Raw genomic sequence first — 15,130 nt, 5'->3', positions numbered from 1 at the left:
ATGCTCCTGATGGGTGGCACCAGCAGCCTTCGAATAAAAGCACAGTGTACATAGAGGGGCCTATAGGATCACAGAATGGTTTGGGTTGGAAGGGAACTCAAAGCCCATCCAGTCCCACCCCCAGCCATGGGCAGGGACACCTCCCACTGGATCAGGGGCTCCAAGCCCCATCCAACCTGGCCTTGAACACCTCCAGGGATGGCGCAGCCACCACTGCTCTGGGCAGCCTGGGCCAGGGCCTCCCCACCCTCACAGCAACACATTTCTTCCTAAGATCTCACCTCAGTCTCCCCTCTTTCAGCTGAAAATTATTCCCCTCAACCTATCAGTGATTAAGAGCCCCTCCCCAGCTTCCCTGGACCTCCTTTCAGTACTGGAAGCTGCTCTAAGTTCTCCCCACAGCCTTCTCTTCTCCAGACTGAACAACCCCAATTCTCAGCCTGTCCTCGCAGACGAGGTGCTCCAGTGCTTGGATCATCTCTGTGGCCTCCTCTGGACTCGCTCCAACAGCTCCATGTCCTCCCTGTTCTGAGGACTCCAGAACTGAACACAGGGCTCCAGGTGGGGTTTCGCTGGAGCGGAGCAGAGGGGCAGAATCCCCTCCCTGCCCTGCTGGTCCCACTGCTTTGGATGCAGCCCAGGACACAGTTGGTTTTTCAGCTGCGAGCGCACTTTGCTGGCTCATGTTGAGTTTCTCCTACACCAGTTTCTAGATGCCATCTAATAACAGCACAGGATTAGCATTACTGCTATACATAAAAGTTTTTAACCCTTCTCCCAGGATCATAACATAAATATGTGGAAGGTTGGTCCGTCTCCTGCCTTGCACCCCCAAGTGTGTATGGGACAGGGACGTGCAACACCACTGCTCAGTAGAGGTGAAAATGCGATGGCTCATTGCCCAAATCAAATCCCATCAAAGCTCATGAGTCTTCCCACTGTCCTCAGAGAGCTTTGGGTCACTCTTTGATTAATTATGATGAAAACAAAGATCACATTTGGACATTTTGCAACAGTTTTGTTTCCCAAGAACAAACACATAAGAGCGTAGCAAAGGAGGGTTGGACGAGGAGGGGAAAGAAGTCAAAGCTGGGCAATACTGCATTAAGTTGATCTAAAATGCATGTGGGTGCGTAAAGCATAGGATGGGGGAAGTTACTCAAACTTGACACATTTAAACAAAGCCATGAGCACCAGACCACTCTCATAGTCATGCTATTGCAAAAACAAGAGTATGGGAAAATGGGGAGTGTTTCGAACTGAACACACAAGCCCGGAGCAGCCTGCACCCATACCTGATCCTCTCAGCTTGTTTTGAATGCAATCGGCTCTGCCTCATCTAAAAATGACTATTCTTTCCACATACAGTACGGAGCGCAGGAAGCCACACGAGATCTTATCTGCAAGGGCATGTGCACTTGGGTGGTGTCTATGCTGACAATTTAGGCAGTTTTCCCACGGTGGGGTGAGCATCAGAGGAAGAAACCTCTCGCTGCAGCACTGCTTGGAGTGGTGATGCGGGACAGACACAAGTGGTTTCTGATGACTCCTGCGCTACTGAGCTACACTGCGAGCAAGTTGGGACAAACACAGGTAAATATTCCTGTGCCTGGGTTAGCAAAGTATTTCTGCACCAAAGGCAAGAGAATTTCTGAAACCCATAGCACAGACCAAACAACAGATTGAGGCTTTGCAGAGGAGGATCCAGCATCAGCTCTAAGAAAATCACAATGATCAAAGCCTGGCCACATAATAATGGTAGAAATTACTGAGTAAAGGACACACCATGTATTAATCATTGGGAACATCTGGTTTGTGTTTTGGAATCACTCATTTCAAACTTGTGGCTAATCAGCTTTGCTCAGGCTCTCAGAGTGCATCACTGCACAGCGTATGACATCAGGGCAGACGTATAATTGCTTCCTGCTTAAAGAGCAGACGATGCACACAGCTGTCTTCAGGAAGGTCCTCAAAAGCGAGAAAACCATGAGATTCCCCAGGCCCACTTTCAAGAGAGCCTGAACGCATTTTAGGAGCGACACCATCAGAATGAGGTAGTGACAGGTTGCTCACATCTAAGGAATCTGAGGTAGAGGGAGAGAAGAGCGGAACGAGCCTGTGCAGAGCTGAAGGGGACAGGGAACTGAAACAAACACTTCCATGACTTGTCTTCCTCAGGTCACTCAAAGTACTTTTAAAGCTGGTTTAACTGCTCAGTGCCTCTCACAACTGAGAGATCCTCTAGAGCACTGTTCAAGTGTCCTGTGCACAGACAACCCTCCTTCACTGGATCTCCCAGATCCACTCTCGATATGGTGAAAACTGCTGCACATTCCCATCTCTTCTCCAAGAGGCTGCTTGCTTGATGAGAGCCCAGCAATGCTAGCAGTAGAAGCAGAATATTACCATTGTTCCACAGTAACACTTAAGCTCCTTCCCAACCCCTTCACGAGACAGACACCCACGGCAGAGGAGGGTCCAGAAGAGATGGGAGTTTGGGAGCAGGCGGCAGGTTGGCTACCTCTCTTCTGCAGTGGTGTGAAATCTAGAGGGCATGTGCCATGAAAGCTGTCCTTTAGCGGTGGGTTAGGTTAACAGGAAAAAAGGGCTGAGATTGACATCATTATTGGTAATGGTTTTCAGCTGAAAGAGGGGAGATTGAGATGAGATCTCAGGAAGAAATGTTTCCCTGTGAGGGTGAGGAGGTCCTGGCCCAGGTTGCCCAGAGCAGTGGTGGCTGCCCCATGTCCTGGAGGGGTTCAAGGCCAGGTTGGATGGGGCTTGGAGCCCCTGATCCAGTGGGAGATGTCCCTGCCCATGGCAGGGGGTTGGACTAGGTGGGCTTTCAGATCCCTTCTCACCCAAACCACTCCATGTTTCCAAGATCTTTAAATAAGGAACATCCCCTGTAACTTTCTCCTTGTTTTTCTTGTTGATTATTAACTGTAATTTAAAAGAAACAAGGAAGTTCAAATGCATGTACATTTGAACATTGAAACATTAAAATGAACAATAAAACAGCAAGAGCTGCACAAGCCTTTGTGATTAAGGTGGTGAATGAGGGAAAGAAGCAGTATCAATGACATTGTCACTGTCCTGAGAACAGCTCAAAAACATCAGAGTGAAGAAATCCCAGCCCTGAATATCCATCAATGTGCCCCACCAATCTTAACACCAATTTGCATTGACAGATATTGCAAAAATACACCGTGTGTAGCCCAGCACCACGTACAAAGTGGGACTATGAAGAGCCACATCCCTGAATCGTGTTCAGAACCTCACTAGGCTGAAAACTGAAGGTCATGTTGGTGTTTGAGCTCTGGATTTCTACACCTTAGCCTACTTGTATTGCTTTAAGTTTAACTCTTGGCCAACCGCCCTTTCTGCTGAACTCTCAGATTACTCCTGTAATGCATTGCTGACAAAAACTTTGAATTCTGTGCCCACAGAGCTTCTTCTCCGGGTACTCCAGGTTATTTTATGACAAAATTTAATAACTGACTTTTACTAGATAATCCACATTATCTTTACTGGAAGAGCCAATGTGAACTGAATTAAACGTTCCCAGCCTGAACTGACAGGCTGGGGAAATTGAGGTTGTGCAGTTTGGACAAGAGAGGGCTCCGAGGAGACCTTATAGCGACCTTCCAGTACCTGAAGGGGCTGCAAGAAAGCTGGGGAGGGACTGTTCACAAAGGCTTGTGGTGATAGGACGAGAGGCAATGGGTATAAACTGGAGAGGGGCAGATTTAGACTGGACATTAGGAAGAATTTCTTCACCATGAGAGTGATGAGGCACTGGCCCAGGTTGCCCAGAGCAGTGGTGTCTGCCCCATCCCTGGAGGTGTTCAAGGCCAGGTTGGATGGGATCTTGGGCAGCCTGAGCCAGTGGGATGTCCCTGGCCATGGCAGGGGGTTGGAACTGGATGATCTTTAAGGTCCCTTCCAACCCAAACGATTCTATGATTCTATGAAACGTATAGAATTAACCTTCATGATTTGTATAAATTAATGGATGAAACAGCAGTAGTAAAACTGTACTTTGCTTTTGAAAATAGAAAAAAATGGATGGACAACAACAACAACTAAAAGCTGTTAAAAAACAAATACCCCTGTCCCACTGATAGCTGAGTCCAACAGCCTTGTTTAAGAACCAAACTGATGGAGGGGGGGAAAGCGCAGCGAGTCACTGACACAGAGGAGCTGGAGTGGGAGCTCTCTCAGGCCCAAGAATATTTCTGGTTGTCAGAGGCTAAAAAGATTATTTATTGTTTCCTTCCTAACCCGGCTCCACTGCCACCTGTTCAGAATTTACTATGAAGCTGTTAAACACGAGAACTTTGATGCTGACTGTGAAAACAAGTCTGACTGTATCTGACCCAAGCAGCGCTCACTCCTGATCCAGGAGCAAAGGAATTTGATTTTTCTCTCTGAGCGCAGCTATCTTTTTACCTTTATAAGCTGTTTAAAAAACTGTAAATAAAATAACTCAGTGGACAATAGAGGGCATTCATCCCACAGAAAGACAGCCGCCACCCTTAGACATGAAATATCGCAGCACATTAAGTCATGAGACCCCGCTAATCAAAGCTGACAGGGCCCTGAATGTGATTTCTGCTGAGCCTTAGCGATATCATGGGGCACTGAAGCATGCACAGCCTGCCAGACTGCCCCTGTTCATGTGACAATGGCTTTTATTCCCGAAAGGGGCCTGCGAGTGACAAGAGTCCCCTTTGTCTGCGGGCTCCCGCATTCGCAGCGCAAGAGAGGTCCATTCAGGCAGCCCCAGACACTCTTTGAAAGGCTGAAGTGTAACATAAGATGACCATGAAACACTAGCTTGCCTTCTGCCTACCCCTCATTCTTCTCAAGCACAGCCTGGCCTATTCAGGGCCTCTCGCAGACCCGCTCGCGCTGCATTACCCCCGGTCTGCTGAATCCCCGCATTGTCCCAGCCCCACCAGCAACCATCGTCCTTCCCACAAAGCCGCCCGTCCCGCAGTCTGACCGGGCTCTGGCACGGCTCGGGTCGAGGGCGGTGGGGAGCCGTGGCCCATGGCTTTGGAGGGCTCCTGAGAATGGGAGAAAACCAGCACATTTCAGCCAAAACTGCCTGAGCAGGAGCGTTGAGCTCTTGTGTCTCATCACATTGTAAAGAGCAGAGCTGGGTGCACCTCGCTCGGCTCTGGAGAGCCCTGAAAGCCCCCTCACTGCCACCCTTCTCCAGCAGGTGCAACTCCATTCACAAAAGAATGGATAAAAATCCCAAACAGGCCAGACGCCTCAAAAACCTACTACTATGTCCTGCTTTTTCCTTTAACTCTGGCTGTGTCAGCTGGTTTTGCTGCATCCTGAGAGCACCAGTGCCATCCACTGGCCAGTGCTCCCACCAGGAGCCTCCTCGCCACAGCTACATCATAGAATCATAGAATCATGGAATCATGGAATGGTTTGGGTTGGAAAGGACTTCAAAGCCCATCCAGTCCCACCCCCTGCCATGGGCAGGGACACCTCCCACTGGATCCAGTTGCTCCAAGCCCCATCCAACCTGGCCTTGAACACCTCCAGGGATGGGGCAGCCACCACTGCTCTGGGCAGCCTGGGCCAGGGCCTCCCACCCTCACAGCAAAACACTTCTTCCTAAGATCTCGACTCAATCTCCTCTCTTTTGATTGAAAGCTATTCCCCCTCATCCTGTCCCTGCCTTTCCCGATCCAGAGTCCCTCCCCAGCTTTCCTGGAGCCCCTTTCAGTACTGGAAGCTGTTCTAAGGTCTCCCCACAGCCTTCTCTTCTGCATGATGAACAACCCCAACTCCCTCAGCCTCTCCTTGGATGGCAGGACAGAATTATCAGAATAGAAGTACCTGCATCTGTGCTGTCTTCCCCCAAACCCCCCACAGTGGATGGTTTTCCTGCCCCCCACCACAGCAATTCCTGTCTGCTGCCATTCTCATCCTGGTTCAGTTGTGGACCAGCTCTACTACAACAAGGAGGGCCAAAGGGGTTTGCGAAACAACTCACCACCGTGGCCACCCCCAGGGATCGCTGGGATCCTATATTTTGAAGAGATCTTTCTCCAAAACCTCTGTGAGGGAAAGGAGCCTCAACCCCTGGGGCAGAACTGGAGGACCCATGGTTCGGACACAGCAAGAAATGCATCAAACTAGGCAACAGGAATAATGGGCTCACGAATAAATGCCCAGTGTCTCATTGTAAACACAGCAGGAAAATGATAAAAAATGATAGCAAGGATTTACAAGGATTTCTGTCCCTTTCAAGTGAGACACAAAAGAGCCAAAACCCCTAAATGTGAATCCGCTTCATGGCCCCATTGGAAAGATGGGAAGAGCAGGGCTAGCAGAGGCACCACTGCAAGCGCTCCGAATGCCATTGCCATCATTTTGGGGGTTAGTTGCTGTGAACTTAGGTATGATCAGTCCCCAAGGGCAGTAAAAGATTTCCTGTTATTCTTGAGGATAATTCTATTCATCCTTCTGGCAACAAAACAAAACAAGAAGAAAGTTATGGCTGAGGGTAAGCAACAGTTGAGGTTTCCTGTTCTTCACACTGGGAATGCCGAGCAAATGAGCTTTTCTGTGGAAGAACAAAAAAGCAATTCCACCAAGAAAAATTCAGAGCTTTTCAAAGCCAGATTTAGAAAGAACCACATTTCCAGCGACAACAATAAATATCTTTGAAGCCATGAAGTTAAAAATAAAACTCGATTATAGTCAAATGCTATGGTTTCAAACACTTACGTTCAAAAACCCATTGAGCAGAAGAGCAAGTTCCAAGCAGCTACCTGTGAAGTTCTAATCATATGGAATATCCTGAATTTCGTATTTAAAGAAATCAACAAAAACAGAATTCCATGATCTCACTTGGGAATTGGGCTTTATTGAAGAATAAGATTTTCAAAATGCTATTTGATTGTTTTCTTTTGCTAAATACAATCAAGCTGTTCTGCACCACCAAAGCAACACATCTGCCTTTGAAAAAACAAACCTATGGGGTTTGCCACATATATATAAGCATTACCAGTGCTGTAGTTTGCTCATGAGAACACTCACAAGGCTACCAAGATATCCTGGTCACGCCAGAGATGCTGCAAGTACTCAAATCCACAGGGTAAAACATATCGAATTCTGGGGTGGGTGAATTCCTGTCGGTGTCAGCCACTCAAGTCAAACACATGAGCAGTAACACAGTCTGAACACAAGCCTCAACGGTAAAGAAGCTTCAAAACTTGTTAAAATGAGAAGCCTTTGGTTGGGGCAATCACATGGGAGCAAGTTTTCCAAGCCCTCCTCGCTGCAGGCAGATGGGAGATAGCACAGCAGGTTCATGGGCAGCTACTGAAATCCCTTCTTTTCTTGCTAAGGACAAGGAAAACAAAAATCAACACCCCCTAAATTCTCCAAATTAAACCATATTAAACTGTTACTTTCAGAGGTCAAAAAAGGGATGGGGGAAGGATTCCCTGGCATTCTGCACTCAGCCATTAGGAAAAGCGAGGTTGAACACAGCCTGCTGGTGTACACGGGGAGATCATGCTAAGCTGTCCCATTCAGAGGGTGCAGCTGCCGGGATGAAATGGAATCCCCATTGAAACGCATCCAAACCAGGACACAGCCATTAACAGCGAGCCGGGTAGGTAAAGTTATTTGAAAGACATGACCCACCTCTTTGTAATTGCCCTTGTGATAAAGATGACTGACGTGTGCAAGCAAACAGTTCCGGTCTGCTGTATGGAGCTGGTAAATGCTAATCAGAGGGTCAAGCAGATTAGTTGGGCACTGGGCTAGTGTTCCGAGCACACGGGCCTGCAGCTTCTCCAGTCTGGAGCCAGACTGGAAAGTAAAACAAAAATCAAACACAGATTTAGTAAAGATGGCTGCGATTCAATAGCAATTGAAAATGCAGTTTGTTTCAACAGCAGAATAAGCCAGTTTCTTGGGAAGGGATTCTCCAATTTCCCCACGGAGTCTGCGAGCAGAAATCAGAACAATATGATAGTCAGTTTTTTCTCAGCATCCAATTTGAAAACGTTAAATGTTTGTGGGATAATTCTGGAAAAGGCACATGGCCTTGTGCAAAAGTAAAACATGAAACTGGAAAAATGCCCTCTTTTACTAACACAGCTATTTAGAAATTCTCCCCTCCAGTTCCCAGCAGAAAATCTTTGAAACCAGCGACTCCTCTCAAGGGAGATCTCACCTATCAGGCACAGGAATTCAATCTGCATTCCCAGGCTGGCTCTGGGGTGCAAGAAGGGCAGGAAAAGCAAAAGCATCGTCAAAAGATGCACAGATACAAGTATTAATCCCTGTGTTCCTGCATGATCGTTCTGTTACAGCAGGAATTTCAGTCCCAGCAGCACCTCACCGCACTTTGCAGACACTGCAATGGCAGAGCTCGACGTCTAAACAGAGCCATTTGGAAAAATGGGAAACGAAACAACACAAATATAAAAAGCATCTTGCAGGTCAGAGCCAAAAGCATATAAAAAAGAGTAGGTCAGAATACACGAAGGCGTAAGGAATGGTAAACATTAGGATGGCCAATCTGATGACCCAACATTATAGAGCGCATCATTTAGCTGCTGAAAGGCCATACTGTTACCATTTTCTGCATTCCCGGTGATAAAAGCTCCCCGCCATATGGCAGGAGTTAAGCAATCGAACAGGAACTGGCTTCTATTTGCAGAACTGGAAGAAGATGCAGAGTAGATTCCTGCAATTGGTTTTATCCTAATAGCAAGGATGGGAGCACCATGGGGAATGCATCCAGCCCGGGAAAAGGCTGCACGATCGATGCTTGATCAAGGTGGTTTGATCTGGAAAGTTGGAAATCCCAGCTTGGAAGGGGAAACAGAGCTCTCACATCACTGCTTCTAATATTGTTTTATTTTCAGGCCAGCATAAAACAGATAACAACATCTCAGTGTGAATTTCACACCTCGTCATGCTGTGCTTATATGAGGCTACAGAGAAGATGCTGGACTATGGGATAAAGTGAAACTGGGGACACTTGACGGACATTAAAATCAATTGCCCTCTCTTTTCTCCCAGCTCTCCTGCTCTCTCTTTTTCTAACCTGTTGAAGAGCAGGATACTCTTTTATCCAAAGCTGCAGCTCCGTGGTGAGGTAATACCCAAGGGAACGCCCTTTTCCCTTCCAGTCGCTGCTGTTCTCCAGCATGTCCAGGAGTCCTGCCAATGGGTCCTCCAGGCCTGCGAAGCCCCACCTGATTTCCTCCTTAAGCTGCCGAGATACAAAACCACATTGTCATGTACAAAAAGATTAGTGAATCCTCCCTTCCCCCAGCTGAACACAAAGCTTTATTTTTTTTAATTTGATCCATTCAGAGAGGTAACTATTGCTATTCAGCCACCATCCGCGCCTCCAGTGACTTTTCATGTCATTACAGATTCCTTCATGGCTCGCTGCACCTCAAACCCAATGGGAAAAGCAGCAATTGTCCACACTAATTATCCCATAAAGATAGAGAAGTTGTTCTGTGGGGCAGACAAAGCGGCTTGGGATTTGGGGGAGGGGGAGAAAAGAAGTGAGCTGGTGAAAGGGGTGTTCTTAGGAAAATGGCAGTATTGAAGGTAGATAACCAGGCTGGAAAACCTACTCATCTTCAAAGACACTAACAAGGAATAAACTCCTCCTCCTCCTGCCTGTACCACACTTTCCTGTTTGACCTTATACCCACTGTGGCCACGACAGGATAATGATCCTCACTATAACAGGAATATCTGGGAGTATCAAAATGGTTTGGATATTACGCACAAGATGAAAGATAAGGAAATACTGGAGTTCAAACTCAGATTGCCATCCTGCAAATCCACACTCCTTTCCTCCAAGTGTGGTATTTGCTGTCAGCTACCTGCAGCCGCTGCAAGTGTTAGAAAAAATGTCTTTACCAAAATGTCTTTACCAAAAGGGAGGTGAAGCCAAGGCAGAGGCTGCCCAGGGCACTGGGGGAGTCTCCATCCCTGGAGGAGGTCAGAAAGTGCGTAGACGTGGCACTTGGGGACATGGTTGAGTCAGCACAGTAGTACTGGGCTGGTGGTTGGCCTGGATAAGTTTAGAAGTCTTTTCCAACCTCAATGGTTCTGTGATTCTAAATCTAAAGGCCATACGAAGGGTCTCCAACATGGGAAAACTCCACGCCATAAATCTTAGGAATCCCAGGGTGATGTGTTTAGAAATGCGAAGGAATTGGACACTCACTTTGTGAATGTTAATAGGCTACTTACTACCCATCTGGTAGAAGTGATAAATTAGCAGTACCGAGCAGTATCTTTATCATGTTTACATTGGAAGCAGTTTCCAAGGAGCTGGGAGGGTTGGCAGGGTGAAGGAGCGGCATCCTTCAGTACCCACACAGGACCTTTCACTGCACGGTACATGTACTAGCGTGTAGCAAGGCAAAAGCAGAGACTGAAAAAAAGAAATCACTCAGAGCAGCTGCTCTCCTTCTTTTCTGGCTAAAGAGCAAAACCCAGAAGATGCTTGTTCCGCCTGCAGCCAGCACTCATAATTTACTGGGTCCGATGGGTCCCGGACAGGGCTTCCAATGGAAACAACAGAAAGTTTGAAGAACAACACGGCAAACAACAGAAAATCTACAGAAAATTTGCCAATGACTTTGTTCTTTTTTACTCATTGACAATATTTACTGGAAGGCAGTTATTTTCCATACTCTCTTTCATATCTGGAAAAACCACAAACCGTATCGTTTACGACTAAAACCATTTCATTCTCACTATATTATCAACTGCAGCATAAAGAGCTGATGACTAACAAAGATGTGACTTCAGATAACAGATTTCTCCCTGTAAGTATTATTCCTCGTGGCAAGAATTTGCGATGTTAAACATTGAGCGCCAGCTTCCCTGCAAGATTCAGCAGAAGGAAAAGGCAAAGCTCTTATCCGACCACAAATATCCAACACAACAGCCAAAGGAAAACAAAGCATCTCGCCAACTGAACTGCACTGTTTATAAACGGCCTCTCTTCTTTTTCCCTTTTCCCACCCCAAAATCCCGCTTCAGCACATTGAGCCCGAGCATGAGCTTTCCCCGCAGCGCTCGGCTGCTCCTTGGGCTGGAGATGGAGCCTGGGCTTTGGCAGGATGGGCTCCCAGGTCCTGCGAGGGCACAAGCCTGCGTTCACACGCAGAGTGTCGCCAACACGGACACAGCCGGCAGGAGAACTAACAACAGATCCAGGCTGAGTCTTGGTTTCATACAAGCTATGACAAGCAGCGGAAAAGCCGTGCTCAAGGCTCCCCTGTGATCTAAAGGCTTCGCTCTGGTTTGTATTGTTTGAGGGGGTAAGAAACCAAAGGCAAACAGGCATGAGACACCTAAATCAGAGAGGAAAGAGTGCTGTGCTGCCTGGCTCATCCCTCTGCCAGAGAAGGATTGCTCTTGAATGTGTAATTGCCATTTCCATTTCAATCAATTCCCATGGCAGGGAATGCTCCTTGGGGGATTTCTACAGCCTGACAGATCATGGGAATAGGAAAATAGCACTGACACTCAAGCTACAGACTCCTTCATTCTGTTTTGGTCCCTTATTTCTAGTCACACAGCCCAGGGCAGTCTGCTGATGCTTCCTGGTTACTCCCATCCTGGTCTATCTTTTCTGCGTAGGAAATGACCTCTTCTTATAACCGTGTTCCAGAACTGAGGTCATGCTGTGGACAGGCACCGTCCTTCTGCTCAGGGTCAGCGATTTGAGACTGATGGGACCATACAACAGAGATGACTGGTTCACACTGGTCAACAGATGGTGTTGGCTCACAGTCACCGGCAGCGAAGGGCAAAGCAGTTCCCTGATGTGTATTTCAGTACATGATGGGGGATTTCAGTACACGATGGGGGATGATGTGATTGAGAGCAGCCCTGCAGAGAAGGACTTGGGAGTGCTGATCGCTGAGAAGCTTGACATGAGTCAGCAACGTGCACTCGCAGCCCAGAAACGAACTGTATCCTGGGCTGCATCAAAAGAAACGTGGCCAGCAGGGCGAGGGCAGTGATTCTGCCCCTTTATTCCTCTCTTGTGAGACCCCACCTGGAATATTATGTCCAGTTCTGGAATCCTCAATGTTAGGATATGGACCTGTTGGAATGGATTCAGAGGAAGCTACAAAGCTGATCGTAGGGCTGGAGCACCTCCCATCCGAGCACAGGCTGAGAGAGTTGGGCTTTTTCAGCCTGAAGAAGAGAAGGCTCCGAGGACACTTTACAGTGACCTTCCAGTACTTGAAAGGGGTTACAGGAAAGCTGGAGAGGGTCTGTTCATAAAGGCTTGTGGTGATAGGACAAGGGGCAATGGGTATAAACCGGAGAGGGGCAGATTTAGGCCGGACATTAGGAAGAATTTCTTCACCATGAGAGAGGTGAGGCCCTGGACAGGTTGTCAAGGGAAGTTGTGGCTGCCCCATCCCTGGAGGTGTTGAAGGCCAGGTTGGATGGGCTTTGGGCAGCCTAATCCAGCGGGAGGTGTCCCTGCCTATGGCAGGGGGTGGAACTGTATGGGCTTTGAGGTCCCTTCCAACCGAACCCGTTCCATAATTCTATGATTCTATGAATAAGTGGAGCTGCAAGTGTGACTCATGGGGATCCTCAAGCTTTTCCACCCTCAGCAGGAAGCTGTGGTGCTCTCTGCCCAAGGAGACATCAACCGGAGGCTTCGGCTTTTTCAAAGTATTTTTCTTCACAATCCACACACATCCCAGGGTGCACAGCAGAGATTTTGATGATTAGTCTTTCCTGCTGTTGTTTTGTGGGATTAACTGCCCTCAAGACCTAACAAATAATATTTTTTTTCCTCCATCTCTAACAAAACTCGATTGAAAGCTCAAGGCTTCAGAGTTGCTGAGCTCAAGTCTGTGTCGGTGACCGACCATTTGGAAAGGAACCTCTCATGCTGAATTTCCAGTTGTTTAATTATTCTGACTAGGAACCACAGATTGGAAATGGAAAGTCCAAGTCTGGCAGACAATTATAATGACTACACACATCAGATACCTGGAATGGAGCACGTACACCATGGTAGACAGGTTTCATGGAATTATGGAATGGTTTGGGTCAGAAGGGACCCCAAAGCCCATCCAGTCCCACCCCCTGCTGTGGGCAGGGACACCTCTCACTGGGTCCAGTTGCTCCAAGCCCCATCCAACCTGGCCTTGAACCCCTCCAGCGATGGGGCAGCCACCACTGCTCTGGGCAACCTGGGCCAGGGCCTCCCCACTCTCACAGCAAAACATTTCTTCCTAAGATCTCATCTCAACCTCCCCTCTATCAGCTGGAAACTGTCGCCCCTCATCCTATCCCTGCACTCCCTGATCCACAGCCCCTCCTCAGCTTTCCTGGAGCCCCGTTCAGCACTGGAAGCTGCTCTAAGGTCTCCCCAGAGCCTTCTCTTCTCCAGGCTCAACAACCCCAACTCTCTCAGCCTGCCCTTGTATGGGAGGTGCTCCAGCCCTCGGATCATCTCCGTGGCCTCCTCTGGACTTGCTCCAACAGCTATGTGTCCTCCCTGTGCTAAGGACTCCAGAGCTGGACTGAAGGTGGGGTCTGCCCAGAGTAGAGCAGAGGGGCAGAATCCCCTCCCTGGCCCTGCTGGTCACACCATTTTGGATGCAGCCCAGGAGACAATTGGGCTTTTTGGGCTGTGAGTGCACGTGTCTGGCTCATGTGGAGCTTCTCATCCCTCAGCACTTCCAGGACACGTTCCCTGTGGTTGGGTGGTGAGTGCAGGTTTGAAGTCTTCTAGGAGAAAACATCTCAACTATCTCTGCCTGAACAATGCAGAGTTAAACACGGGAAACCCAGCACTAAGCTGATGCATCTATTGTTTTTGTCAGCTTTCAAGCTTGCAAACGTAGATGAATTGTGTCTTACTCCTATGAGAAATCCCCACGCAGAGCCCTGTAGGGCACTGTATGAACACACAGCACTGATTTTAGGCAGGCACCATGAATCCCATTCACTGCTCTAAAAGGCAAATGAGTCAGAAAAAAAATGGTAAAAACACTTTAACTATGAAGGCTTTAATATCATTCCACTTGGCAGAGAGCACCTTTCTACTGATTTCAACCCTCATTTTTTCAGCCACTAGAAATATCCCTCCCCTCCTCCCAAGAGCCTCCATTTAATGGACAAAAAAAGTGTTTAAAAGAAAACAAAAGCAACTTTGATTTCTTTTTTTCCCCTCTGTAACTCAGCCCTGTAAACTTCAGCTCCTTTCTAAGAGCCCCTGAGCTGCTTCACATCACACAGTGCTACCTTTTCTTTTCAATCCTCGCTGCAAACGCCTGGGCCCTTCCCTTGCGTGCTGGAACAGAAAGCACTCATGAAGAATTGCAGGTCTGACCCAAGCGTTCTGCGTCTGGACATGCTCTGCATGCAGTGATGAACTGCGGCGCGGAGGGGAGGCTCAGCCTTACCTTCGCAATCTCATTCTTTGTCCAGAGAAGCTGAAGGGTTTTCAGCAATCGGAGTGGGTCCTGGCCTGGAGAAGGGGGGAAGAGAGAGAGAGAGAAAAGGGGGGAGAAAACCAAAACAAAACAGATTTATTGGCTCTGCGCAGGCAGCCCAGATACACTGGTGCATTGTTTCACCCAAGAGAAATCAGCTACTCCAGGCCACTGTTTGAAACCACCACCCTTCCAACTGTCAGTCAGGATTAAAGGGCTAAAATCCCTCACTCTGAAATCCTAACAAAATAACAGACACCATCCACGCATGGCTTTAACCGAACACTCACACGGGTTCGGATACTGAAAAGCTGTATTGGTGCATTTACAACTAAATCATCATTGCTGCGACGAATCCAATGCATCCCCACCGCTCCCTCTTTGTGACATCTAACCAAAGTGGTCCTGCAAGAGCCAGCACCTCGCACAGGTTGGACAGGATTATCAACACACTGGGTTTTAGTGAAGAGGCTCCAAAATGTTAACCTCGTCACAACCGGTGGATGGAAGGAGCGAGTGGGTGAATCCACGGGAGGCTCAGCCTCTCCTGGCTTGGCAAGCGCAGGAGATTCGGTCAAGGTGCGGTCTGAAGAGGGAGCGAAGGTGAAGTGATGCTGGGATGAGTGGCG

The 15,130-nt window shown here is 48.1% G+C and overlaps 1 protein-coding gene across 3 annotated transcripts in view; it reads right to left on the bottom strand.

Moving 5' to 3' along the window:
* EXD3 (exonuclease 3'-5' domain containing 3) overlaps window positions 1–15,130 on the bottom strand; it is a 333,185-nt gene that overhangs the window by 208,981 nt on the left and 109,074 nt on the right. For all 3 annotated transcript variants that reach the window (XM_054084169.1, XM_054084170.1, XM_054084171.1), the window contains exons 4-6: window positions 14,472–14,536; window positions 9,098–9,265; window positions 7,684–7,851 (exon numbers count right to left, since the gene is read on the bottom strand). In XM_054084169.1, coding sequence (XP_053940144.1) covers window positions 7,684–7,851; window positions 9,098–9,265; window positions 14,472–14,536 — 401 coding nt within the window. The remainder of the gene's footprint in view (window positions 1–7,683; window positions 7,852–9,097; window positions 9,266–14,471; window positions 14,537–15,130) is intronic.

Source organism: Cuculus canorus, chromosome 19 (assembly GCF_017976375.1).
Source record: "Cuculus canorus isolate bCucCan1 chromosome 19, bCucCan1.pri, whole genome shotgun sequence".
Lineage (NCBI taxonomy): Eukaryota > Metazoa > Chordata > Aves > Cuculiformes > Cuculidae > Cuculus > Cuculus canorus.
Note: the sequence above shows the minus strand (reverse complement) of the source record. Positions and strands in the feature narration are given on the sequence as shown.